The sequence below is a fragment of the Chenopodium album genome, chromosome 15, assembly GCF_948465745.1.
Source record: "Chenopodium album chromosome 15, dcCheAlbu1.1, whole genome shotgun sequence".
Lineage (NCBI taxonomy): Eukaryota > Viridiplantae > Streptophyta > Magnoliopsida > Caryophyllales > Amaranthaceae > Chenopodium > Chenopodium album.
In genome coordinates this window covers 8,176,346-8,202,339 of record NC_137848.1, presented here as the reverse complement: position 1 = coordinate 8,202,339, position 25,994 = coordinate 8,176,346, and the positions used below count along the sequence as shown (strand labels likewise).

Below are 25,994 nucleotides of genomic sequence, written 5' to 3'. Positions count from 1 at the left end.
TAAAACCATTCGAGCACGATCACTATTACGTAGTAAAATACTAAAACTTAACTTTTATATATATATATATATATAAAATAAAAAAACTACAACCATTGGTTACAATAGTTAACTGATAGTAATTCATTTACTAATTGTCATCATGATTGAGTCTAAGAGATCATTGTTTTGGAATTAAAACTGAAAATACAAGCTGATACCAAATTCCCAATGTTACAATTGACAAATCAATCTGTGCAAGTGTTACTCATAAAAATGGCTAAGAAGAATGAGCAAAGGGGCATGGAAAGGGAAAGACACACAAAACAACAGAGATGGATCACCACACACAAATACTAAATATGTACAATTAACCAACCTACAACTCGATCCCCCTTGATACCCCCTCAATGAATCAAGAGAGAGACACCCTTTATACAAAGCTGTAAGCAGAGAAACACAGCTTCATCAACATCATCTCCAGACTGTCTCATTGGCATCAGTGAAAATTGAGTTGTGATGCTCTAGGAGGCACCGAATGACCTCAACTGCAGCAAAGTCAATGGGTAAGCCATCATCCAATGGAATGGGGGATGAAGCATCTTCTTCATCTTCGCTCTCCTCTGAAGCCAGAAATATAAGACAAGCAATTCGTCAGAACAATTATACTTGCTAGAAATACATATCAAACTAATGGTTTGCATTGCTATATGTGCTATCTTTTCAAAGTCCAAATTAATACCAGTTCAAAAATAAAGAATAAGAACCATAAAAACAAACAGAACCATAAAAACAAACAGAACCATAAACCCAGCTTTAGTAAGCATCTTATCTACATGACTACAAGTAGGCTAAAAAGCCGTATTAATTAAATATTGTGTCAGGAAAATAATTCCATCAATGGAGGGATTCGAATTATTGAAAGGTGAAGGTTAAGAGATCCCTCCAATTCCCTTCCTCTCCTCCGTGTTATTTCCAGATAAGAGATAACATAATCCTCAATTTTCCTTTCTGCCCTTTCCCTCCAAATCTTTACATTTAACATAGTGTAATTGTAATTTTGTTTCTCCTACATTTCCAGCAGGAAGAGGATTGCTTATGAAATTATCTGTATTCAGACTTTCAAAAACAAAAATTCTTATTTCACTGTCAAGTGGACTAGGATCTAGGCAATGATCACTGGAGTTCAGGGCAGAGAATAAATTACAGCTTTACAGGACCACCTAGAATATTTGTTATCATCTGTGTATATCAATTCTATTTGACTACATACTCCATCCAAGCCTTCAGTATGCTTGCTTCATAAAGTTTAATAGTTAAGTCACCTAACCTCATCCATGTTACCTATCTATTACACCTCAAACCAAAATGACATCACAACTAAAGACCATGTTAGATAAGCAAAAAGTGCATACCATTACTCAATGCCTCACAAAACATTACTACTCTTCACAATGATTGCAGACTTTCTTGTTATGACACACATAGACTATAGAACAGAGAAGAGGAAAATAAATGACACAAGGTCTACGAAGTTAAACAAAATTAGTGTTGTCTAATTCAGTCCTTGTTGCCCTTAGATATAGCAGATAGTGGGGTGACAACAATGGTTCAAACAAAAAATGTACTAGGTATTATGCATCTCATGTGTTGCACTGCTTGCACACATCTAGGTTTACTTAATATGACAGTTTAATAACATACAGGAGCTCACTTTAACCCTCAACATAATATTGAAATGCCAATCTAACAGTTTACATCTCTACACAAAATCTATCACAATATTTTATATACCAAAAATCAATTGGTATCATCCTGCAGATAGTAGTTGCTGAAGTTCATTACATAAAACAATTAATTACAACATCAGAAATAATGTCACTCTTAAACAAACAACTTTAGAGATACTTCCAACCATGAATAGACAATTCTTGCACCATAACAGACAAAGTGATGTTCACAACAGAGACACTCAATTACTCACCAAGCATGTCCCATGAGCCGTAAGTAGGGGGCCCAGTGGGCAAATCGCTTTTCTTTCTTGTGAAAGCTTTAGTCTCATGATGCCAGAACTGCCTATACGATTCTGGCCTCCTTTCCCTCTGCCAGATAATAAGAGGTGCCATTTCCTCAGAAAGACTTTGAGCATCCATCTGTAGAGATCCAAAAGACAATTGTTATCATCAAGTCAAAGAGAAAATAGAAATACTACATTCAAAGTGAGGTTCTGTTCAGTAAAATGACTCAGCAGTTAGTGTTCATTATCTAATACAAGAGGAAAGTCATCAAATGGAAAACTAAGACCAATATTTGGCAAAAAAAAGATATTTGAGATATGAGGATAAAATGGGACAACAGAGATACTCATTCAATCAGGAAAGCACAACTTTAAAGTATGGGAGTTTATGAAAAATAATAGTCAGAGTAAAACGTGAAATACTGGGTACATAAAACTAATTAAGTATTGAATGCTGAATTGAAGGATAAGGATAACAGGAAAACATGAATTTTTAAAAGTGAATATATAAAAATGAATCAACAGAAGCCAAATATCAGCCAAGCTCGGCAAGAAATATTTAAAGTAGAAAGCGGTTATGTGGTTCATGCCTTGTTGAGAACCGACTTCTGGCTAACGCGGAGCAAGAGTGCAGTAACAAACTCCAGAGTCATGTAATTTACAGTAGGAAGCTTCTTTAACACACTCCTAATAACATTGATACTCGAACGAGCACTTCTGATCTCATCATAGAGCTCAAAAGTGGTTACTGGCTCAGGAAGACTTGTAAGGTAACATTTAATTAAGAATGCAATGTCAAGTGAATTCGTGCCATCTGGTGGCAATGCATTTGGCTCTGAAATTGAAATGTCAACATGTGAACCATCATGAAGTCAGAAAATATTTTGGCTAAAGTAAGCAGAAATATGTTGAACCTTGGTTGTATAATGAAACAAGTTGCTGAATTGCCTTCTTGTCTCCCTCCAATTTAAACAAATAAGGTGAACTAAGCCCTGCAACACAAGTGGAAGAAAATAAAATAAAAACCCTCTCTTTTGATCCAGTAGATACAAAACAAATACAACCGAAATACAAAATAAAATAACTCAAGTGGCTATAATGACCTGACGCTATGAGATAATCTGCACATCTGACCAAAATCTGGGGAATAGGCCTACTGGATTGCTGTTGTTGTTGCTGCTGCTGCTGCTGCACTGTAATTTCTAGTGCAATTCCAAATACTGGAGACATAATATATTTAATAATTTTACTCATACTAGATAGTCAATAATGCTAAAAAATTACACCAGGTTTTGTATGACTTTATTTATCAAAAATCAAACAAAAGGTTTCCACGACTTTGGGAAGACTCAAAATAGGATACGTAGGATAAAAAGGAAAATAATACAATCATTTTTTTAAGATTTACAATTAGTAATTAGAGCAGACACCCTCCCATGTTTCAAAAACAAATTCCCTTCCATAACTACCTTTCTCATCAAAGTTCCTTTCTATATCCCTCCTCCAGAAATTGCAATAGTCTTACTTATAAGTCCAAAGAGTGAGCTAAGGTCATTCTCCAACCTCCACCCAAAATCAAAGTGGAGAGTCAAAGATGAAATTATCTTTTAATGAGTTAAGCTCATTTAAATTGAACCAAAATACAGTACAACTAAACAGTAATCTTCCACTTCCCTATATTGTGAGTTTGTGACCTGTCCTTAAGCATGCAACCAGAAGCTCAGTCTTCTTCAAGACTTCAACACGTTAAAAGTGGGGGCCCAAAGCCTCAAAGAAGCTTCCCACTCTGATTCCATATACTATGTTTGAGTGTTAACACGACATCCCCAATAAACCCAAACTATGAAATTATGCAGGGCAGATCTAATTACTAGATTAATCAGTAATACATACAAACCAGTCATAGTATTAAATTAAGACAGCGACAGACCAAAGTTTAAAGCTCTACCATACTTCAGTCTTACATTGAAGTTCTTCAAAAAAAAAAAAAGAACACTAATCTACAAGGAAAAGCTGAATGTATTAGGCAGCACAGACAGATTATTGTAAAATAAAAAATAAAAAAACAACTAAAAGTAATGAAGATAAATGCATACCATCACTGCTTGCAACACCCTGCAAGAAAACAGAAAAACAATTGAAGGTAAGATTCTGAAAGCCTTACCTAAAAACCCAATCCTGAATTAAAAAACAACTAGAGAATTAAACCTTTTGCCATCTTTCAATATCTGATATAAAGGATTTACTTCTTTGAGCAGTTTTCTTTGCCACCTGCAGAATTGCCATGAAATGACGTCAATAAAATGATAAGTAGATTATAATACCTTGAAACACCAAAGACACATCCTAAAACTAGAGTAAAAGATTTGCAGCAACAAATAAACCTGGTTCACATAGTATAAGCTAAATAAAATAGGCTTCATTTGTCCAAGATTGGTCTTATAGAAACTAAATGAATATTAACATTCAGTAAGCTGCAACTTGTAAATATATGACGGCCTAAGCTTCAATTTATCCCATAATAGAGTGCAATGCTACAAGATAAGCTCACCACCTTAGCACAAGCAGATATTACCAAAAGACAAAAAAAATCTTAGTACAAAGTATACATCAATTGCTAGAACTAAATGATAGAAAGGCATAAGAAAGTGATACACATCATGATACCTCCTCAACTTTTATCTTTCCTACAGAAACTTTGTCTTTAGTTTCAGAGATTCCTTTCCTTAAGAAAAAGCTTGTTGAAGCAGCAGCTGAAAGAAACCGCTCCTGCACAGCTTGCTTAGTAGATGGTTGCTGGAATAGTGACCATTTACTCTTAACGACAGAACCAACTCGTTCAGCTGCATCAACCACGTTCTCTTTTGCATCCTTAGCTAAAGATCCAGCCTGATTCCCAGCTTCCTTTAGTTTAACCCCTATATTGCAAAATCGATCATGATTACTCCAATCTAACACTTAGTCACGTAACAACACCACACTTTAAATCTATAAGTTTAATAGAACAGAATCTACCTGAGGCAGAAAAAAACCCACTAGCCTTGTCTTGCCACTGAGGAGATATCATAGAAGGCATTGAGTTTCAACCCAAAAGACACGTACACCTACCCACGCGTGTTATTAGCTGAACCTGTCATAACACACCCAAAATATCAACACATGCTGACTTCATCCTAAATCAATACTTAGTTCAGTACCTCCTCCAATCCCAAACAAATGTACTCCTAACCGATGGCTCATCAATTACCTCTTACTAACCCAAAACAAGTTGTCGAAAAAATCAAAGACAAATTTCCTAAAAGTCTAAAACAGTTGCAATATGTGTAAATACTATAATTCCACATTAGCCATATGCCCTTATCTTTTTTCCACTAGGCCAATTAATTCTATTCCTACTTGTTCAACCACAAGCAAAGATTAACCGTCACAAATAGCTTTGGTACTGGAAACTTCAACATGATCATTTTGGGTCCAATTCTTGTTCAACCACCTATAGGCCCTAACTCAAGAATTCATTTCTTTTCGACACCGATCGCTCACAAAAACCTATTTTCAGCATCTCCACAATCCAATAACAATAAAACTAAAACTAGATTAAAAGCAATTAGTGAATTCAATAACACTAGATCAAACACAACAATTTTGAACTTTTTTTGACTCCAATAATAACATCTAAAAAGAGAAATTTATCAACTAATACAGGATACAAACTTCTACCCATTTCATAACATCATCTAACCTAGAACATGTAATTCAATAGGAACAATATATCAAAAAAAAAAAAAAACTTGAATAGCAAAAAAACAATTTTTATTTTCTGTAAATTTCTTTCTTTACAAATGGTTCTTGCTAAAATCTTCAACAATCACGGAAATCGAGAAAAATATAAATGAATTATTGATTAATCAGGTAAGAAATTCAGAAAAACAAAAAATAAAAATAAAAATAAATACCAGCAGCTAGAATGGAATAATCCAGTAAATCGCCACCAAGTAGGGTTGATTTGGTGGAGGGGAAAAAGGTGATTAGTGGAAACTTTGGATTTTCGAATTTTGAATTCGGACTTTTATTTTCATGAACTTTAGTATTCAAAGAAATTGAACAACTGGAAGAGTAAGCGCAGTAAGACATTAAACGACGACGTTTGCTAGATATGATGGGCTGGATTTGCGCTGGAATCCTGGAATAGTCGAAGAGTAGGGCTTTAACATTTTTATCCTTTTACAATTTTACCTTTTACGTCTGATCCATTTTTATAAATAGGTTATAATGAAGTCGGGTTGACCCACTAACACATGAACTTATTTACAAATAAACCTCAACAATTCTATAAATATACAAAAAATTAGGCCCTGCACAATTGTAAAGTTCTAATTAAAGTCCAATCTTGAACTTAGGCTCAATGTGATATGTGAGTTGTTAAAACAAGATTTGACTTAATTAATCAAACATTAAATAAGTTAAGTATATAGGTTTATATTGCGTGTTTATTAAATAGGTCAGGTTCATGTCAAGGTTTTTTTCGCATTTAATTGAATGGATCAAGTTGAGATTGGGAGATGTGACCCGTTATTAGATAGGTTGACCTGAACCCAACACGAGTTTAAATCCTCTGTTACCCATTTTATGTTTGATATGTATCCCATTAAGGGTTGATATTATTTGTTTTTTTTTCCCTTTTTCTCTAATTTCATGAATATAAATTAAACCTCCCATTGTTGGCCCTGAAAAAAAGTCCTTGAATCAAAATCATTCTGTTGAGTATGACTTGAAGACATCTCTCTATTCAGGCCTGTGACCTTAGATCATCTTTGGAATTGACTGTTGGGACTGAATTGCTAGAAAATATGGATTAAAAGGTGGCTATTCTTGATGACACGGATGAAGCATACTACAAGTATTCTTGTTTTAAAACCTCAACAGGCACTGATGATCAAGGAAATGATATTACACACAGCTGCAATGAGGGAGTTCGGAGTTGATGAAGCAGTTTCAGAAAAATTAGAGCAAGCTCTTATTGCTCAAGGTATGTGCTTGCAGTACTTCATGTGCAGTAATGATATGTCCCACTCTTTTTATCTTATACTGTAGTTAATTTCTCATTGTTGTTAAATAACCTGCTTTTCTCTTCATTGGAGCTATTGCATTTTGGGATTGTTGTTTAAATTTCTTGTTAATGGAATATTAAGTTGCTTCTCGTTTCTTGTGCATTAATTACTGCCTCCTTGCATAGTTTAGTACTTTGAAGCAAAGTTTAGTACCTTAGATGGAGAAGTTAACAGAAGGTACCTATTTGTGTATATAACTCATAGTTTCATAAGTTTTTGTTGTAGCCTAGTTTTCATCTTTTCAAAATCAATTTTCATACTTTATGACAATTTCAGTCTCAAGCTCTTCAATGAAGCAAAAATCAAGCAACTTCAGAATTGAACGACCATCAAGCAGAAACATGGAACATCTTATTAGCAACTCAACCCTCGGCACAAGAATGCCTAATGGGTACTCAAGTCCGTATTAACGGTCAGCGACTTACCCTTGAGCAACGAGAAGATACAAAGGTGGATACATTGCCAAACATCGCGCAACAATTCCAAGCACCTTAGTGAAAGTCGCTCATAATGGGGTAGAAGTGAAATTTTCGTTGTCGAGAAGGAAATGATTGTTATTCTAATAAGCAATAAAACAGAAATGACTTATCTCTTGATGTGTGAACCAAACCGACAATAGCCACATCGTGGAGAACCACTGACCTAAAAGACGATTTCGCGCTACCTCCCGGTGCAGTAGACTAGAAGCGAGAAAGGTACGAATTGTTGTGTATTCTGACTGAGTATTTATAGGCAGTAGAGGGAAAACGGGATTCAGAATAAGATAACAAGGACCCACGCCCGCGCATCGCATTCCCCAAGTCCCGGGGCCCGAGCCCGGCCCAGCTCGGCGCGCGTGTGTGTGTGGAGTAACACACACCTCCCACTCACCCAACTAAGTAGTGTTAAAGCACTACAATATATAAACAAGGAAAAACCTCATTCCCCAACCAATGTGGGACTTTTCCTCTCAATTGTTTTTTTCTCTCTCTCTTTGTTTTTCCCAACTCTCTTGTTTTATATCAAGAACTTCCAACAATGATCAGCCGGCTAAAACTTAAGGCTAGTACATTTTACCAAGAGGGAGATCTTGCGTGGACTACATAACCCTGGGGGGAGGCGAGCGGCCTAGAGACACATAACCCGCGAATCTGATCTAGAGCATGCCCGGCATCTTTATGAATCATTGGGGAATTGGAAATTATTAGTTACACATGTGATATATAATTGGACAGATGGATTATATTAATTAAGTCATTTTTCTAAATTTAGCTGAATTTTACTTATTGCCATGTGTATATTGTTTTCACAGTTTTCACATCCCTAAGAAGTACAAGATTTAAGATACACTCGTTAATTTTCAAATCATACCTATATGCTACAAATTTTAGACTCAAAGTTTTTCCATAGTTAGTATTGATTGGTAATTCAAGACTTAAGTTGTACCGCCCTTAATAGAATCTCCCTGCCGATTGAAAATCAATGTGTACCCGTAGTAGTTTCTTTAAAAAAACCATTCCTTGAACAACAAAAGTTAAAAAAGTACTCCATCTATCCTCAAAATTTTGCTCATTTTTTCATTTTTGGTTGTCACTAATTCTTTGCACCATTTTTTTCAACATTTTTTTTCTATCTACTTACTACACAAAGTGGGCTCTATACATATTCCTATTAACAAGTTTCCCTCTACTATTTCTTTCCCCTTAGCTTGTGTATCAAGCCCACAAAAGGCAAAGAAAAGAGGGTAGAAGAGCAGATTTTAATATAATTTGAAAGGGACATTGATTAGCGCCTTTTATATAGGCGGTAAATGGATAGTGGATTGCATTTGAACGCTTTTGATGGTCAATTTTTGTGAATTGATTTGATTGAAATTTTTTTTGATTTGCGCTGATCTAAAATTTACTTATTTGATCTAAATTATTCTTATTGCAATTATTTTTTTTATTTGCTTTGATCCGATTTGAAATTTTTAAATTAAATTTGAATTTTTCTAATTTGATTTGATTGTTTCTGAAACAGATACTAGAGTGATTAAATAGGTTGAATTGAATGCACCCTAAGTGTGAGTTCTCTTCAAGTTATTTTTTATAAGTCTCAAGTTATTTAATAAGATTTGAGGGTTCATCAATTCTAGTCATGTCAAATAAGAGCTTATCAAGGCTGACACAACATTCAAATGTCAGGGTTTATCATGTTAGGTCAGGTTAGGACACTTAAGATCAACAAAAAAGAAGTTGAAGAAAACGCATCCTAAGTCTTTAGTAATATCTATTATTTACAGATCTCGGGCAAGAGTTGAATGGGGTGATACATAAAAGTTGATATGTTGGATGCATCTCCACTCACCTTTTTTAGTGAATTCACGCGATTTTATGACTTTTAGGTGATAGGGGAAGTACATATTTGAGGAGGAAATCATTTGTCAATGATATGTCTGGTTAGTAAATATGGGTGTGACTTTATAATTATGGAGGACATCTATTATTACTCCCTACGTCTCAAAATAAGGCTCCGTTTGTCTTAGAGGAAAACATTTTACTAAAAAAATGACTTTCTATCATTTTCCCATTTTCCTTTGTTTTGTAAACGGAGAAAAAACCATTTTCACAAGGATGGAAAATTTAGCTATAAAAAAAGGGTGGAAAATTTATGTATTTAATAGGAAAACTATTTTCCTTCTTAGATCGAAGTATGCCACATTTTCCATCATCCTAATCTCCTTATTCACTCCTTCCATCCCTCAACTCCTTTTTACTTTCATTTCCTTTTCCACTTAGGTTTTCCATCATCAAACAAACAAAGGAAAATGTGTTTTATACTTTTACAATTATGTTTTCATTCAAAATTATATTCCTTGAAAAATACTTTTCCAAGAAAAATAATTTCTATCAAAACAAACGGAGCCTAAGTGTAACATTTTGACAGAAAAATAGAGTATTTTTTGTGGTCAAAATGTTGTATTTATTTTTGGGACGGAGAAGATAAAACATGACATTCTTCTTTAACTCTTGCAGGAATTTAAATTAATGTTATGATGAACATGAGCTACCCTTGTTTTCCCTCCATAATTTCATAATTTGTGACCTTCCATGTTTATTGTGGACTTAAGCTAATCCACTTCTGTTTGCCATGACATATTTGCGACATTAGGGCATCTATAATAGAACAAACCTTTAAGAGGCTTGTTCTAAGATACATCACCATTATACAAATCTCTTTGAAAAATAAACCTTTAATGTTTTTTTTTATTTTTTTTTAATTTTTTTTTGTTGATCCAACAATTATATACACATCCAGCCAAATAAATAATTTCTCACCAAATAATTTTTTTCCAATTTACCCTTTACAAACCACTTACTATAATCATACATTTCTCATCAAGCTTTAGAAGATAAGTATGGAGTAATGAGCGATTTGTGGTTTAGGATCAGTTTAATCCACAACATGGATATATAGCGGCATGCCCATCTTTGCCAGAAGAGGAGTGCTGACTAGGCTGATTATTATGCTAAACAAGCTCTTAAAATCAAAGTTGGCCTGGTTTTGTCATTTCTCCCTTTCGACTACTGTTACTAGTTTCCTTAGTTTTTTTTATGCAATTATATTACTAGTTTCCTTAGTGATTAATGACTTGTAATGCATTAATTTTTTGATGTTATATCATTCTTTTGAGGAGCTACAAGGAAATTACATAAAAGTTAAATTACCTTTAAATTTAACCTCTTGAATATTATCTCTTTTATTCATCAACTCTTCACCATCCTGTGATATGAGTATTCAAAATTCAACATTCTTGTGAGCTTTTTTTCTACTCTTGGTCACACCAAATCTTGTTTTCAAGGTTGTGGTATTGCATTGCCACAATAAGACGATTCATTGTTTCTTATTAACTAATTTATTTATTCATTACTAGAGTGTATCCGTGCTAGCGCACGGTATACATGTAACATGTATATTTAGAAAGGAAAAATAATACTCCGTAGGAAAGACGAAAGTTTTTTAAAAAAAATAATGGAAGTTACTTAAAGGGAGGTTAAAAAAAAAAAAAAAAAAAAAATGAGAGTTGAGTATTGAGGTTTTGGAGAAACCTCATTAACTGACTCTATAATTATAATATAGATTTTTCTATTATGTAGCCTTAAAAACACCTTTATTTCAATTCCAACAACTTCTTCATTAGAACAATTATTTAAGCACCTTTTGGCTTGGAAATTCAGATGAGGGATTCATACGCTAAAATCTGCAAGCCATGATATGAAGAAAAACACGAACAGTATGAATACTGAATAGCCTTGGAATTTTGCTCCACTTTAACCAAATGTTTGGATACGTTCAGTAGTATAAAAATTCTACAATGTCATTCTTCAAAAAAGGCACCACAATTTGCTTACGTGGCGAAATTTGATTGGCCCATATTTAGTATTTTGATTTTCTTTTTGAATAATTTTCAATGTTCATAACGTATTAAAATTGTATATATATTATGTATTCTTTTTAATACATATATTATTTTAGATTTACATAATTATAAATTAGAAAATCTATTTTTAAAAAACTAATTAGTTTTCGAAATTATACTTATAATTAAAAAATAAAAAAATTTAAATTGCTCATCATTGTTCTTCAATGTTCATCAGTGCTCTTCATTCATGTCATAGATTAGCCACTGCACTCATCCCCAAAATCATTGTTAATTGTCAATTCATAAATAAATTGTGTTGTTCTGTTTCGGTTTTTTTTTTTCCAGTAAATGAAATTGTTTTACAATTTTATTTTTTCAGTTTTGAATTTAGATTTTTGTTCATAAAAAATCTTAACAACAATCTCAGTTGCTAAGGAAGAATTACCCACATATGTGTTTTGTAATATCACGATAGATGGTCGGCGGCATAGCGATTTAGGTTGAATGATTAGTGTTCTTCCGACTGGAAATCGGAGAAGACGACCCTTTTTTTTTTCTTTTCGAATCCCATTAGTTTGATCAAGAAAAATTAATTAATTTTTCTTGAACTTGTTAGTGGATTAGGTGATGACCTAAACTACTTTAGGTCATTACATAGGAAATAAGGGTTTTATATATTCTGTTTGTATTTAAGGCATTTACCTATGTTTACTTTGGGCATTACGTGAAAATATATTATGACGTAATTATATAAATAATATGTAGATTTTTTTAAAGAATATATATATAACATAAAAGCACAATCAATCCACAATTATTTACACGTTATTTATGGAGTCTTAAGATTGTAGTTTTAGTTACTTCCATTTAGATCCATTTAGATATATTGTTAAATATATTATATATATCTTTGTAAATGTAAATTAGTTAATATATTATTTTCCTTCCTAGTCTATAGCTTTTGATTTGTATAATTGTAAATTAGTTGGTTGTAGATATGCTTTCCTAGTTTATAGCTTTGACCCCCTTGATTGTAGCTTTTAGTTAAGCTACAGATTTGTATATAATTATGAATCAATAAAACTATTTTTTATTTACAAAGATATATACCATATATATAACATGCAATATATTTAAAACTTTCATAAATAATTGGTAGTGGGTTTTTTTTTGACGGAAAGTATATCAATTATTATCCTAAGAATTTTTTTATTTTTTTATTTTTTGAAAAAATTATCCTAAGAATTTATTTATTATTATAATTACCGAAATTTATCCTACTAAAAATATCAATTATTATCTTACAATTTATTTTAAATACTATAATACCAAAATTATACCTATTTTATATCAGTTATTATCCTAAAATTTATTTAATATTTTAATTAACAAAAATTATCCTATGTTAAATTATGTTTCATACTTCTGAGAATGAATAATAGAATGTTTAATTCATTATTAAATCTATATTGCAATATAATTGTGTCGATAAATATGAAAATACTGACACTATTTAATTCAAATTCGAGAAACACATTAATACTAGACATGACCTAATATAATAAAATATATGTATTTTTCTTACTTTATATAAGAAGGTCGAATATTTGTTTTAAACATAAAAAAGATATATGTAGCTTACTATATTTATCTATAAGTATTTCAAGTAATAACCTAAACTTTTATAAGTCATAACATTTTTATTTGATGTTATTTAGTTAGTGCATTTCCTTTTTAAAGTATGAATTTAATGTCTAATGATCTAATAGGTATTAGTTTACACTTTATAAATGGAAATATTACTATCTTTATTTTATAGTTACAACACTTTCATAAAATAGATTTATCACAATAGTTGCAATACACTATAATAGGAAGCTAGGTTTTTATGGTGAAAATTGTATTATTACATTTATCTAAAACTCATGACCCACTTGATTATGCTCTTAACAACCTCTTAATCCCATTTTAAATGTATTATAACATGTGAGGTCCACTTTTTTTAACTACCGTGATAAAGTTTATGTTATAACTATAAAGAAATAGAGGAAGTATTGCAGTTTTTTCTTTTAAAAAATATATATAATCACATAAATAGAATAATCATGTACATGTTATTTATAGAGTCTAATAATGATGAACGCTTCAAGTTTTAAAGAATGTTTACGATTACTTCAAAATATAAATCATAGTAGGCAATTTTTTTTTTTTATCTCAGTGTCATGAAAGACAATTATTTAATAAGTTTTATTGGAGTAAAAAATTGTTTTAAATAACAAATTCAGGTAATGGGATAACAAAATAAAGGTCATTACCTTTTAGTTGATGTTATTATTACTACTACTACTACTACTACTACTATTATGGTTGGGAAAAAGGACTAGCTGCATTGAATGTATTATGTTCTTAAGATTTTGAGGATATAATCCCTCAATTCCTAAATGTTTCGATTCACTTTACATTTGTATGGTCTCCAATGAACATCTTTGACCATTAATAACTTTGGCTACGTATAAGTAAAATTTTAAAAAAGTTGATGTTTTGAAAAATTATCATAAAAGAAATCTAATAAGATCAAACTTGTTAATTGTCTTTCATGACACTGAGATAATATAATTGCCTACTATGATTTATATTTGGAATTAATAGTATACATTCTTCAATTTGAACACAAATTTTTATATGTGGCTGGTTGTATCGTGTGGCCAGTGTTACTCAAGTTACTCGGTTAGGGGTTACTCGAGTTACTCGGTCAGAAATTACTTGAGGGGTTCGATCAGGGGTTACTTAATCAAGGGTTACTTGAGGGGTTCGATCAGGGGTTACTCAATCAAGGGTTACTTGAGGGGTTGGTCATGGGTTACTCGTTCTGGGGGTTACTCAATCAAGGGTTACTCGGTCATGGGTTACTTAAGGGGTTACTCGAGGGAATATTCGGTTAGGGGTTACTTGAGGGGTTTGGTCAGGGGTTACTCGGTTAGGGGTTACTTGAAGGGTTACTCGGTCAAGACTAACTCAAGTCACCCCTAACCGAGTAACTCGAGTAACCCCAGCCACACGTTGTGGCCAGTCACAGAGAAAAATCCCCCAAACCTTCCTTTTATAGTGTGTTGGAACTATTGTGACAAATCTATTTTAGGAAAGTGTTACAACTATGAATTAAAGATGATAACATTTTCATTTATAAAGTGTTAAACTAACATCAATTAGACTTCCAATTGATACTTTAAGAACGGGGATACACTAATTAATAACATTAAATAAAAATGTTATGACTTATAAATGTTTAGGTCATTACCTGGAGTACAAATATATAAATATGGAACCGTGTTATATAATGTAAATACGCTACATAATTTTCTTTTCATTTTTAAAACAAATATTCAACCATCTTATATAAAGTAAGAAAATTATATAAATTTTATTATATTAGGTCATGTCTACTGTCTAGTATTAATTTATTTCTCCTATTTAGTTAAAATAGTGATATTATTATTATTATCATTTTTATCGACACAATTATATTACAACATAAATTTTATCATGAATTAAACATTCTATTTTTATTCATTCACAGAATTATTAAACATAATTTAAAATAGGATAAATTCTGTTAATTACAATATTAAACTAATTATAGGATAATAACTAATATATTTTTTTGAATGAAAAATAACTAATATATTAAATAGGGATAATTTTGGTTATTATAAAATAAATTATAAGATTATAACCGATATTTAATAGTAGGTTAAATTTCGGTAATAATAATAATAATTGATATACCTTCCGTCAATAAACCATTATGATTTATGTTAGGAAGTGTTAAATATATTGTATGCTAAATATATTGTATATATCTTTGTAAATGTGAATTAGTTAGGTCTATTATTTTCCTTCCTAGTTTATAGCCTATGACTTGTATACTTGTAAATTAGTTGGCTGTAGATATTCTTTCCTACTTTATACCTTTGACCCCCTGATTGTAGATTTGTAGCCATCAATGCTACGGTTTTGTATATAATTATGAGGTCATGCCCAAAGTATACATAGGTAAATGCCTTAAATACAAACAGAGTATATAATTCTTATATGTAATGACCAAAAGTAGTTTAGGTCACTACCTAATCCACAAACAAGTTTGCGAAAAATTAATTAATTTCTGCGAATCAAACTGATGGGACTCGAAAAGAAAAAAAAATGGTCATCTTCTCCGATTACACAGTTGGAAGAACGCCAATCATTCAACCTAAATCACTATGCCGCCGACCACTATGATATTGCAAAACACCTATGCATATAATTCTTCTTTAACAAATACTTAAAAATGAGATTGTTGTTGAGATTTTTTTATGAACAAAACCTAAAAATCAAAATTAAAAAAAACGAAACTCTACAACACAATTCATTTATGAATTTTAATGAGGATTTTAGGCCGGATTTGAGTATACTTTAACAAATAACAATGATTTTGGGAATGGGTGGTTAATCTATGACATGAATGAAGAACATTGTTGAACAATGATGAATTTTTTATTTTCTAAATTTTAATTATAATTTAATTTTTCGAAAATGATTTTAAAAAGATAAAAATAGAATTTAAAAAACTATAATTACGTATGTATTGTTAAAAAAATACATGTATTTACAATTAAATATACATGTATAATACATTTAGGCTTTTAAAAATAAATCAAAAATTGACCATTTATAATCTGACACATCATCATCTTATGGTGTCATTTTTTGAAAAATGACACAGTAGAATAATCCTCAGTAGTAACTCGTTTTAGCTTATATCTAAAAGTCCATTTTATCATTACCCTGCTATAAGGCCTTGTTTAGTTCACCTTATTTTAGAAAAAATTAATTCAGATCAGATCAGAAAAAATAAGTTCAAATCAGATCATCGTTTTATGTGTAATTTTTTATCGTTAAATTATTTAATTTTGTAATTAAAATAATTATGAAAATCATATTAATAATGCACATTATTACGAATCTAACAAGATCCCACTTGATAGATTTTTACCTTACAGATTATCGTACACTTAAAGTCAAAATTTGGTCAAATCAGACAATAAGATCAGACTAGACCAGACCAGATCAGATCAAATCAAACCAAATCAGATCAGACCAGATAAGCAAAAATTAGGTTAACTAAACTAGGCCTAAGTCTATAACCTTCCCTCCCTCAGGGGACTTCTATTGAGATGCCATACATGTTGAGCAATGGACATTATCATGCATCTATGTAAGCTTTGTATATTCAATTCGACCCATCAAAAAATGTATTCTGTTCAACGGTTCTTTATCCAATTGGAATATATTCATTTCACTCATCCACCTTTGTTCTTTATACAAAAATGACTTTACAGACTCTACTGAGCTATGTTACATAGAGAACTTTGGTGACAGGGTAAAACATTGGGTGATGACGTGAACCACTACACTATGACTTCAAGGTTTCAAAAATTCAAACTAACAAAGAGCAACAAACCTCCCCCCACCCCCCCCCCCCCCCCCCCCCCAAAAAAAAAAAAAAAATGACAAACCAAATCTAGTCTCCAAATGACATGATTTACATCAATCACTTATCCTCAACTACTAATCTGACAAAGTTCTGTCCTAAACTTGTAGCACGCCCAGGCCAAAAGCATATCTCAAGTCATCCATATCTGTCAGCAACATCAGTTCATTGTCTACATCAGGATACAAGACCTTAAATTTGTTCTCCTCAAGTCTAAACTTCTGGCTCAGTATCTCATTAAGTTCATTAACATTGGAAGTCCTAGGAAAATCAATCCTCACCGCATCTCCTTTGTAGGCAGCCTTGAGTCTGACAGTTCCAACATGTTCAACCGTATTTGTTTGCTGGCAGTAAGTGGAAACATTTGACCCTTCCCCTCCTTGTAGTTGCAGTTGCAGTTGCTTTTGTGAATGTGATCCTTCATCTTCTTGTATATGCTGGTTGTAAGCAGCAACATTTGATATATTTTTATGTTGCTGGTTTTAATCACCTTAGTGCAGTTCCTTTCGGCTACAAAAATTTTGCCATGGCAAATTAAATTCCTTCATTTTGCGTTTCACAGTAGACCGTGATACTGTATAAAAAATGATTAGCAGCAATGTGGGCTGAGTAAGTTAAGAATAAATACAAAAACCTAACAAATCCCACTATTGACAATGGAAACATACCACCAAATTCACTTGCAGCTTCAACTATTGTCTTTCCCTTAGATATCTTCTCAAGAATTTCCTCTTTTGTAATTTTCCTTCTGTGTCCCGTTACATCATCAGTATGTGGTAGATTATCAGTAGGTACTACAGTCAACTCGAAGGAATTGAAAAAGAATCAAGTTCTTCAATCCTTAAGTCATTCAATGAGAAAATAATATGCTAAAAGAAGTAATAATATATATGAGCAATAAGAGTAAAACTTACCACCAACATCTTCAGTCCTTACACCGTCACTTGTTTTCTGTTTTCTAAAAAGATTTTCTTTACGAAAATGATTTACTTAAAACGCGTTTTTGTTAAATCGGCTGATTTAATAAAATCTATCTTTTGGAAAACCCTACTTACTATATGAGTTCATCTTGTACAAAAAGTAGCATTCACATTTTATAAAACTTGTGAGTTTATGCATGAAGAATCTGAAGAGGGCTTAATTGTGTAACTTTGCCAAGTCTATACTTTGTCATATTAGTTTCGGATTCCATGTGTACCTTTCCTTTCATATCCAAAAAGTCAAGTGTTTCTATAGTTTTGGTTTTGGGTGAGTGAATTATATTTGCATACTGTTTGTGTAGGCTTCATTAGTGAAGCTAAGAGATTAAGTACTCAGGGAGTACGGAGTGAATCTAAGTCAGGGATTTAGATTGGGTAGAATAGGGTTCTACTGTGTAGCAAGTTTAGTCTGAAACTTGTGAGTTTAGGTCTGAGTATAATATATTGTAACAAGTGTGTTTGCCCTATTATAATGAAGTGTTTTGGCGTTGGAAATCTCTAAGAGGGTCAAGGTTTTACTTCCAGTTGGGCCATGGAAGGTAGAGGTGAAAGTTCGGTATTCGGTTTGGATTTTGACCTAAACCGAATCCAAACTGAATTAATTCGGTTTTGAATTTTTCAAACCGAACTAGATTTGAAACCGAACCAATCCAAACCGAAATTTAAAAACCTAATTCGGTTTTAAACCGAAAACTGAACTTTTAAGGGGATTTTTCCATATTGTTGAAGAAAAATAAATTTTTTAAAAAAACAGTCAAATTATAATGAATAGATCTAAAAAAAAATAGTAAAAAAAAGAAGTAATACACTAACACAATTATAATAATTAATAAATTGTATCGATTACAAGAGTAACATCTACAACTATAGATTATATAAAAGATAATTTTAAAAAAAAATCAAGGATAACCCAAAAAATTTATGGTGGTGGTGATTGAATGCGAACACGAGCGGCGGTGAACACGAGCGGCGGTGAACACGAGTAGCAGTGGAATAAGGTGACAAACCGTGACTGAAGGAGTGATGGAGGTGGTGATTGGACTGAGGGAGGTGGTGTCGTGGTGATGACGAACATCAGAACATGAGCGGCTTTGAGAAACCGTGACTTGAGGGAGCACAAACACAAACTATTGAACTAAGGAAGGTGGTGGTGAGATACGTACTGAGGAAAGTGGTTGCCGGAGTTAGTGAAGAGGTGGCCGGAGTGAGTGAGGTGTTGAGGGATTAATGGAGGATTAGGGTTTTGGTGAGGAACAGAGGAAGGTCGCGGAAAGGAGAACTGAGAAGAGTAAAAAAGGGGAAGTAAAAAATTTAGGGTTTTGCTATATATATGTAGGGGATATATGGGCTGAGAATCTTTAGGCTTTAAAACTTCGGTTTGGATTTCAATTTTCGGTTTTTGAAAGCCCCAAATCGAATCCAAATTGAAATATTTCGGTTTCAATTTTTTGGAACCGATCCAAACCGAAAACCGAAAAAAACCAAACCGAGTTCGGTTTTCGGTTTTTGTCCATATCACTTTCACCCCTACTTGAAGGTTTTTTCGTAAAATACTGTGTGCTGTGCAAGTTTTTTACATTCTGTTTTAATATTATGCAAAACTAGTTAGAAGAAACTCATCTACAATTCACAATTCACCCCCCTCTTATAGTGTTCGACTCAATTAACATCCACCTTCAAATTTGATACACATTATATAGTTCATCCAACTAAGATCTTTTTTCTTCCTAGAATTCACCCATCAACTACACAATCGTACATTAGTAGCGAAATCTCACAGATTTGACTTTTAGACCTTGCTAAACAACCGGAAATCGGTTAGTTTTGCAATATCTAGAACTCAAAATTATTTTGATGTCACATCACTCACATGCATAGCCAATTTCCAGCTGATTTCGCATTCATAGGTATTTTCTCTCTTAAATTTTGAAGTTCTTTTTTATTAATTCCAGCTGAGTTCACATTCATATGCATTATCTCCCTTAAATTTGAATTTCTTTATTTATTAACCGTCTTAGTTGCTCATGAATTACCTCGTATCATTTGTGGTGCTACATTATCCAAACTTGAAGGTAGAATCGTAGAAATGTTTGTTAGAAGACCAACTCAACCTGATGGTTAAAGTTCAGGAATATATTTTATACTATATCACGCCTCCTCACACGAGAGGCCGTTTGGGCTAGAAATGTGGATGCAGCATGGGCCCTTCTCATACCCAACGCTTAATATTCCACATGAAAGTGGGGGGTGGATGAGATTCGAACCCGTGACCTTTATATCACGCTAGCTCTGATATCATGTTAGAGGACCAACTCAATCAAAAGTTTAATCTGATAGTTGAGACCCAATAATATATTTTATTTGAGTGTTCGGATGGGTTCAGTGAGATCGGGTCGGGTCTATTTTTAAACTTGAGTCATGCTAAATTATTATGTCTACGCAAGGCGAGATCTAAATCAGATATTTTTTAAGTCGGTTTGAATTGGGTCGGGTCGGGTGAAGGGTTGATTAAGAGATTAAAGTGGTGGGGCCAAATGTATAATTTGTTCATGAGATGATGAGAGTAAGTTGTGGTCCCCATGATCAAAAATAGAAATGGGACAATGTTTTAGGAACGACCCTAAATAGAATACAGGACAACTGAGCCACAAGAAGTGACAGAGGGAGTATATGCATTCCATGACTCATGAGAATTACAAATTTACAGTATGTATTCAAAGGCTAGAACCAGTGAATGTGGCCATGAGAAGTTGAGAACTACTCTGGTGGAGTTATCTAGAAGTAATCTTATATTACTACACCCAACTTCATAATTGAAGAGGAAATTAATTATATAAACATAAAGCAACAAGCACGAGGAACCGATTATCGGTGTTAATTTTGTTTTAATAAATCTATGGCAGTGCTTAATACTTTTTTTTTTGTATTATTCAATCTTGAATATGTACTATCAACGTGTTCTTCAGTAAAAAAATCCGAGATTCTTCATACTGTACTGAGTTATATAGGGCACAAACTAGTCCACAATTATCTCCTAGTAGTTCAGCTATCTAGCATCAACCCATCACATTCCTCTGCTTACTTTTGCAACCAAATATGGACTTGGGAACAACACTGTCTGTTGCTCAAACTCTGTTTGCAGCCCTGCAATGTTCAGAACTGAAAGAGATGTGCTCCATCTTTGGCTACAAATCCCAACTTGACGATCTCCAACGCACTGTCTCCACTGTTAAGGCTGTGCTCCGTGATGCTGAGATCAAACAAGAGGTCTCCCATGAAGCCGAACTCTGGATTCAGGAGCTCAAGGATGCAGTTTATGATGCTGACGATCTGCTCGATGAGTTTATCACTCTCGCTGAGCAAAAGAAGCTCAAGGAGAGTGGGAAAGCCTCTAAAAAGGTGCGTCTTTTCTTTTCTCGTTACAATTCACTTGGGGTTGCTTACAATATGTCTCAAGGGGTAAAGAAGATTAGGAAGAAGTTGGATGCTATTGCCATTAATCATAATCAGTTTGGCTTTAGTGTTGACTCTCAATCTATAAGAAGGAGAAGGGAGGAGACTTGTTCTTATGTGTATGAGGGTAATATCATTGGGAGAGAGGATGATGTGGAGAAGATCGTAGGTTTTTTGGTTGATTCTCATGTTCAACAGGATGTTTCTTTCCTTACCATTGTGGGAATAGGTGGGTTGGGGAAAACTGCTCTTGCCCAACTTGTGTATAATGATGCAAGGGTCAAAAGTGCATTCCCGTCGAGGTTGTGGACTTGTGTCTCTGATCATGATCAGAATCAGTTAAATGTAGAGCAGATCCTCAGTCAGATTTTGGCTTCAGCTACGGGTCAGAAGCATGAGGGTTCTAGCAAAGATTGGCTGCAAACCCAACTTCGAGAAAAACTTGCTAGTAATAGATACTTGCTTGTCTTAGATGATGTATGGACTGAGAATCGCAATCATTGGCTTAAGTTGGTAGAATTTTTGCTTGGAGATCAGAGGGGAAGTTGGATTGTGGTGACCACACGCTCTCATGAAACAGCAAGAGTTATAGGAGATGGTCCGACACATGTGTTGCAAGGCTTGTCAAAGGAGAATTCGTGGCGTTTGTTCAAAAAGACGGCATTTGGATCCGAACAGTCTAACCCCCATGATGATTTTGTCAAGATTGGTCATGAGATTGTTGAAGGATGTGCTAGAGTCCCTCTTGCTATAAGAGTGGCTGGAAGTCTTTTGTATGGTCAAGACAAGATTATGTGGCTATCATTTCAATCGATCGGAATATGCAACTTTAAAGAAAGAAAAAATGACATCATGCCTGTACTAAAGCTTAGTTACCAGCAGCTAGAATCCCCATTGAAGAGTTGTTTTGCATATTGCGCTTTGTTCCCGAAGGACTTTGTAATAAAGAAGAAATTGTTACTAAGCCTTTGGATGGCACAGGGATACATTGTTCCATTAGATGATGGTCAAAGAATGGAGGATGCTGCAGAGGAGTATTTTTCTATATTACTCCGGAGATGCTTTTTTCAAGATGTAGAACATGATGACTATGGTGAGATTCTCTCTTGTAAGATACACGATCTCATGCATGATATTGCTCAAAAAGTAGCAGGAAAGGAGATTGTTTGCATTGCAGATTCTCTTACCGACTTCAAGGATAAAAAAGTTCGGCATCTAGCTCATACAAATATGTGTGCACAATTGTTTTCCACTAAAAACCATATCCGTTCTTATGTTTATGTTGGCAAATATTATAATAAAGCCAATATAGATCAATCTTCTTTGGAGGCATTAATAGCAAATTGGGTGTGCTTGAGGGCACTGGACTTGAGTTACTCAGGTATAAAAAGTTTGCCAGACTCAATAGGTGAACTACTGCATTTAAGATATCTAGATCTCTCAAACAATGGTGATTTGGAAAAGCTCCCGATATCAATCATAAATTTATATAATTTGCAGACTTTGAAGTTAGGTAGGTGCCATGGATTGAAAGAGTTGCCAAAAGATCTGATGAAGCTAATTAACCTGCGGATATTGGATATAACAGGTTGCTATAGACTGAGATATATGCCTAGGGGCATGAGCAAGTTGACTTGCCTTTGCATGCTAACCGAGTTTGTGTTGGATAACTCAAGTTCAAGTTGGAAACAATGGTTTGATCAGCTGGAAGAACTTTAAAAAATTAAGAACCTGAAAGGTAGCCTTTATCTCAAATTTAATTTCTGTGAAAATGCTGCAGAAGTTAAGGAAGATGGTATAGGGGAAGGAGCATATCTGAGAAGCAAAGCACATCTCAATAACATCGTGATTAGGTTTGAAGGAAGAGGGGGAGATGAGGAGGGAATAAAATTGATGGAAGAGTTGCAGCCACATCCAAATGTCAAGGGCTTAGAGTTATGTGCATTTGATGACATGATCAGAATGCCAAGATGGGCAAGGGAAAATAACTTGGTCACCTCTCTTCCTAATCTTATTAGATTGAGACTTACATGCTGTGATATGGAGTGCCTGACATGCCTTGGAAATCTTCCTCATCTGAAATACCTCAAAGTTGAGTACATGGAGAATTTGGAGTATATAATTGAAGATACTACTTCCATAGCTAGCACTGAACCAACAGCTTCAGTATCAGATGGACTGTCAAGTGCAAAAGTATTATTGCTCTTTCCCTGCCTTGTAAAGCTTGTGTTATGGTGCCTGCCAAAGTTGAAAGGATGGAAGAATCTGGGGTTAAGCCAGGTAAGGGTGAGAGATAATGATCAGCTCCATGTTGATACCGATAGCAGCAACATGGCACCAATACCTCTTCCCCATGTAAAGTCATTATACATACAAAGTTGCCCAAACCTGATATCTAAACTGTTCTGCCCCAACTTAGAAATGATACATCTCGGGCTTTTCAATAAAAGACTGCAAATAGTAATGAGCCTTAGTAAGGAATTTGAAGATGAAAAGGCAAAGGCAACTAGTAGCTGTACTACTACTCCCTCATATTCATCCTCATTTGATTGTCACAAATTAAGAGAGGTGAACATAGATAATGTGGCATGGCTGAACTCGTTGCCCTCGAAGGCATTTCAGGGTCTTGCCACGATGCGTATATGGGGTGACAAGGAGGTGAAGAGTTTGGGAGAAGCTGGGGATGTATTTCGTAGCTGCTCATCTTCCTTGCAATTCTTGCAAGTTGAAAATTGCCCCAGTTTGAGGAGGGTTATGTCTGGAGATTTGGAGCATCTGACTTCCTTACAAGATTTACGGTTTGTGAAGTGCCAAAATCTGAGTTTATCAGAAGAAGATGAGAAAGAGGATGGCATTGGCAAGTCATGGTCATCCCTTCATCACTCCCTCAACATGTTGATATTGACTGATCTCCCACGGCTGATGAATCTGCCTAACTGGATACAATACTTGGCCGGCCTCCAAATTCTTATTGTTGAGGATTGTAAAGGACTAGAATCCCTGCCAGAATGGATGCCCAAGCTCACTTCACTCCAAGATTTTCGGCTTGGGAAATGTTCAACACGCCTCAAGGAGAGATGCCAAGAATCAACGGGAGAGGACTGGCCTCACATTCAACATATCCCTTTGATTAAATTCAATTAATTGAGCCCTCTCAGTCAATTATACTTCGTATATGTCGTGAACAGGTAAAATATTATCCTTTCAACCCCTCCCTTAGTATTCTCTCTCTTATTAGGTATTGAATCAACTGCCCTTATTTGTATAATTATTATGCCCATCTTTCATTTATATTAGAGTTTAGCATGCTTTATTCTTTGTTGTGTTCTCAATCGAATATGGAGTTCTAAGAATCTCAGTTCCATTTTACACTTGATATAGATGATTTTTTCAACCAGATCAAATGGATGATCCAATTCCTTGATGTTAGATATGCATGATTTGTCATCTGCAAATAAAGTCTAGGCCTAAACTTACTATTACTATCTGATTTAGTATGTGCATTCCTTTATGATCCCTTTGCATGTTTTCTACCCGACTACCCCTTTGAATTACAACTTTTCTGTACAAGTTTCACAATGCCTTTTAATAAGTTTATTTTTCTCAGTTGTTTACTTGCTTGCGAATTGTTAGCTGACTTGGTGTCTGTTGATGAGCCCCTTTCTTTTTGTTACTCAAAGCTTGTATCCTGCAGTTTTGTTCTTACATACTAACAAACACTGTTTTTGCTGGTGATAATAAAAACCGGATGAAAACTGATTAGTGCCCTCAGTTCAGATCTAGTTCAGAACTTCAGAGTTCACTATTTTAGTTAAATGAATAAATGATATGCTAGTATGTTAAGTTGAGTTGACTGCTGCACTACACTTTTATCACTTTTTCCTTGCTTATTAGGCTGATTTAGAGTTTCTGAATTGACTTTAAATAGCTAAACAGTCCAGGCCAGGTTAAACTACTGCTCTCAGGATTTCAAGATTTGATTTTGTAATTGTCTTTTACAGACCCTGAAGGATTAACATTTCTTGTATTATGCATTTTGCATAGTTGATTGTAAAAAGAGAAGAGAAATCAAATAGACTTTGATCGTGTACATTATTGATCTTATTTTGTTTGAACTTGTCTTGTCTGGAAAAAAAACTCTCTTAATTTGTCTTTTGACACGCTCTGATTTCTGTTGTCTGTGTACTCATGTAGATGTGCACTTAAGACTCATTATATTCTGTTTGACTGTCATTATACAGAAACGCGGACTTGGGTACACCAAAGTACCACACGATATCAAGTTTAAATAAACTCAGTCCCAGTCCTATAAATTATGGCATGTGGATATTGAGGCTTTTCAGCATCGTGAAATCCTGACTTCAAGGGTGGGACAACAAGGGGAGGGGTTCGGAAGAAACTGCTGAGGACTTTTGTAGTTGCTCTTGTTCTGTGCGATCCTTGTCCAATATCCATTCAAGGTTGCATTGCAACAAAGTGCCATTTGAGGGATTAGAGGAGCTTACTGACTTGGAGTCTGCAGACCTTCAAAAAAGTTCACTAG

The 25,994-nt window shown here is 33.9% G+C and overlaps 1 protein-coding gene, 1 long non-coding RNA gene and 1 pseudogene across 2 annotated transcripts; 1 reads left to right on the top strand and 2 right to left on the bottom strand.

The window, feature by feature from the left end:
- Positions 1–146: 146 nt before the first annotated feature.
- On the bottom strand, positions 147–6,101 carry LOC145582863 (putative Rho GTPase-activating protein At5g61530). The gene is made up of 10 exons (XM_081639890.1): positions 5,950–6,101; positions 5,012–5,126; positions 4,664–4,914; positions 4,205–4,267; positions 4,093–4,111; positions 3,100–3,216; positions 2,911–2,988; positions 2,587–2,831; positions 1,964–2,132; positions 147–602 (listed from the first exon to the last, which is right to left on the bottom strand). The coding sequence occupies exons 2-10, from the start codon at positions 5,070–5,072 to the stop codon at positions 454–456; spliced, it is 1,152 nt and encodes a 383-aa protein (XP_081496016.1). The 5' UTR covers positions 5,073–5,126; positions 5,950–6,101; the 3' UTR covers positions 147–453.
- Positions 6,102–17,047: 10,946 nt separating this feature from the next.
- Positions 17,048–19,282, bottom strand: LOC145581781 (uncharacterized). The gene is made up of 3 exons (XR_014099677.1): positions 17,933–19,282; positions 17,687–17,766; positions 17,048–17,592 (listed from the first exon to the last, which is right to left on the bottom strand). It is a non-coding gene; the product is annotated as an uncharacterized LOC145581781 (long non-coding RNA).
- A 1,812-nt stretch (positions 19,283–21,094) lies between these two features.
- Positions 21,095–24,595, top strand: LOC145580724 (putative disease resistance protein RGA1; annotated as a pseudogene).
- Positions 24,596–25,994: the final 1,399 nt, after the last annotated feature.

Bases quoted from the DNA above. Each gene is read 5' to 3' on its own strand.
- LOC145582863 (XM_081639890.1), bottom strand. From the start codon at position 5,072: ATGCCTTCTATGATATCTCCTCAGTGGCAAGACAAGGCTAGTGGGTTT. The intron at 4,268-4,663 runs GTATCATGATGT...GCAATTCTGCAG, and splicing joins GAAAGATAAAAGTTGAGGAG to GTGGCAAAGAAAACTGCTCA. The intron at 603-1,963 runs GTGAGTAATTGA...TTCTGGCTTCAG, and splicing joins CGGCTCATGGGACATGCTTG to AGGAGAGCGAAGATGAAGAA.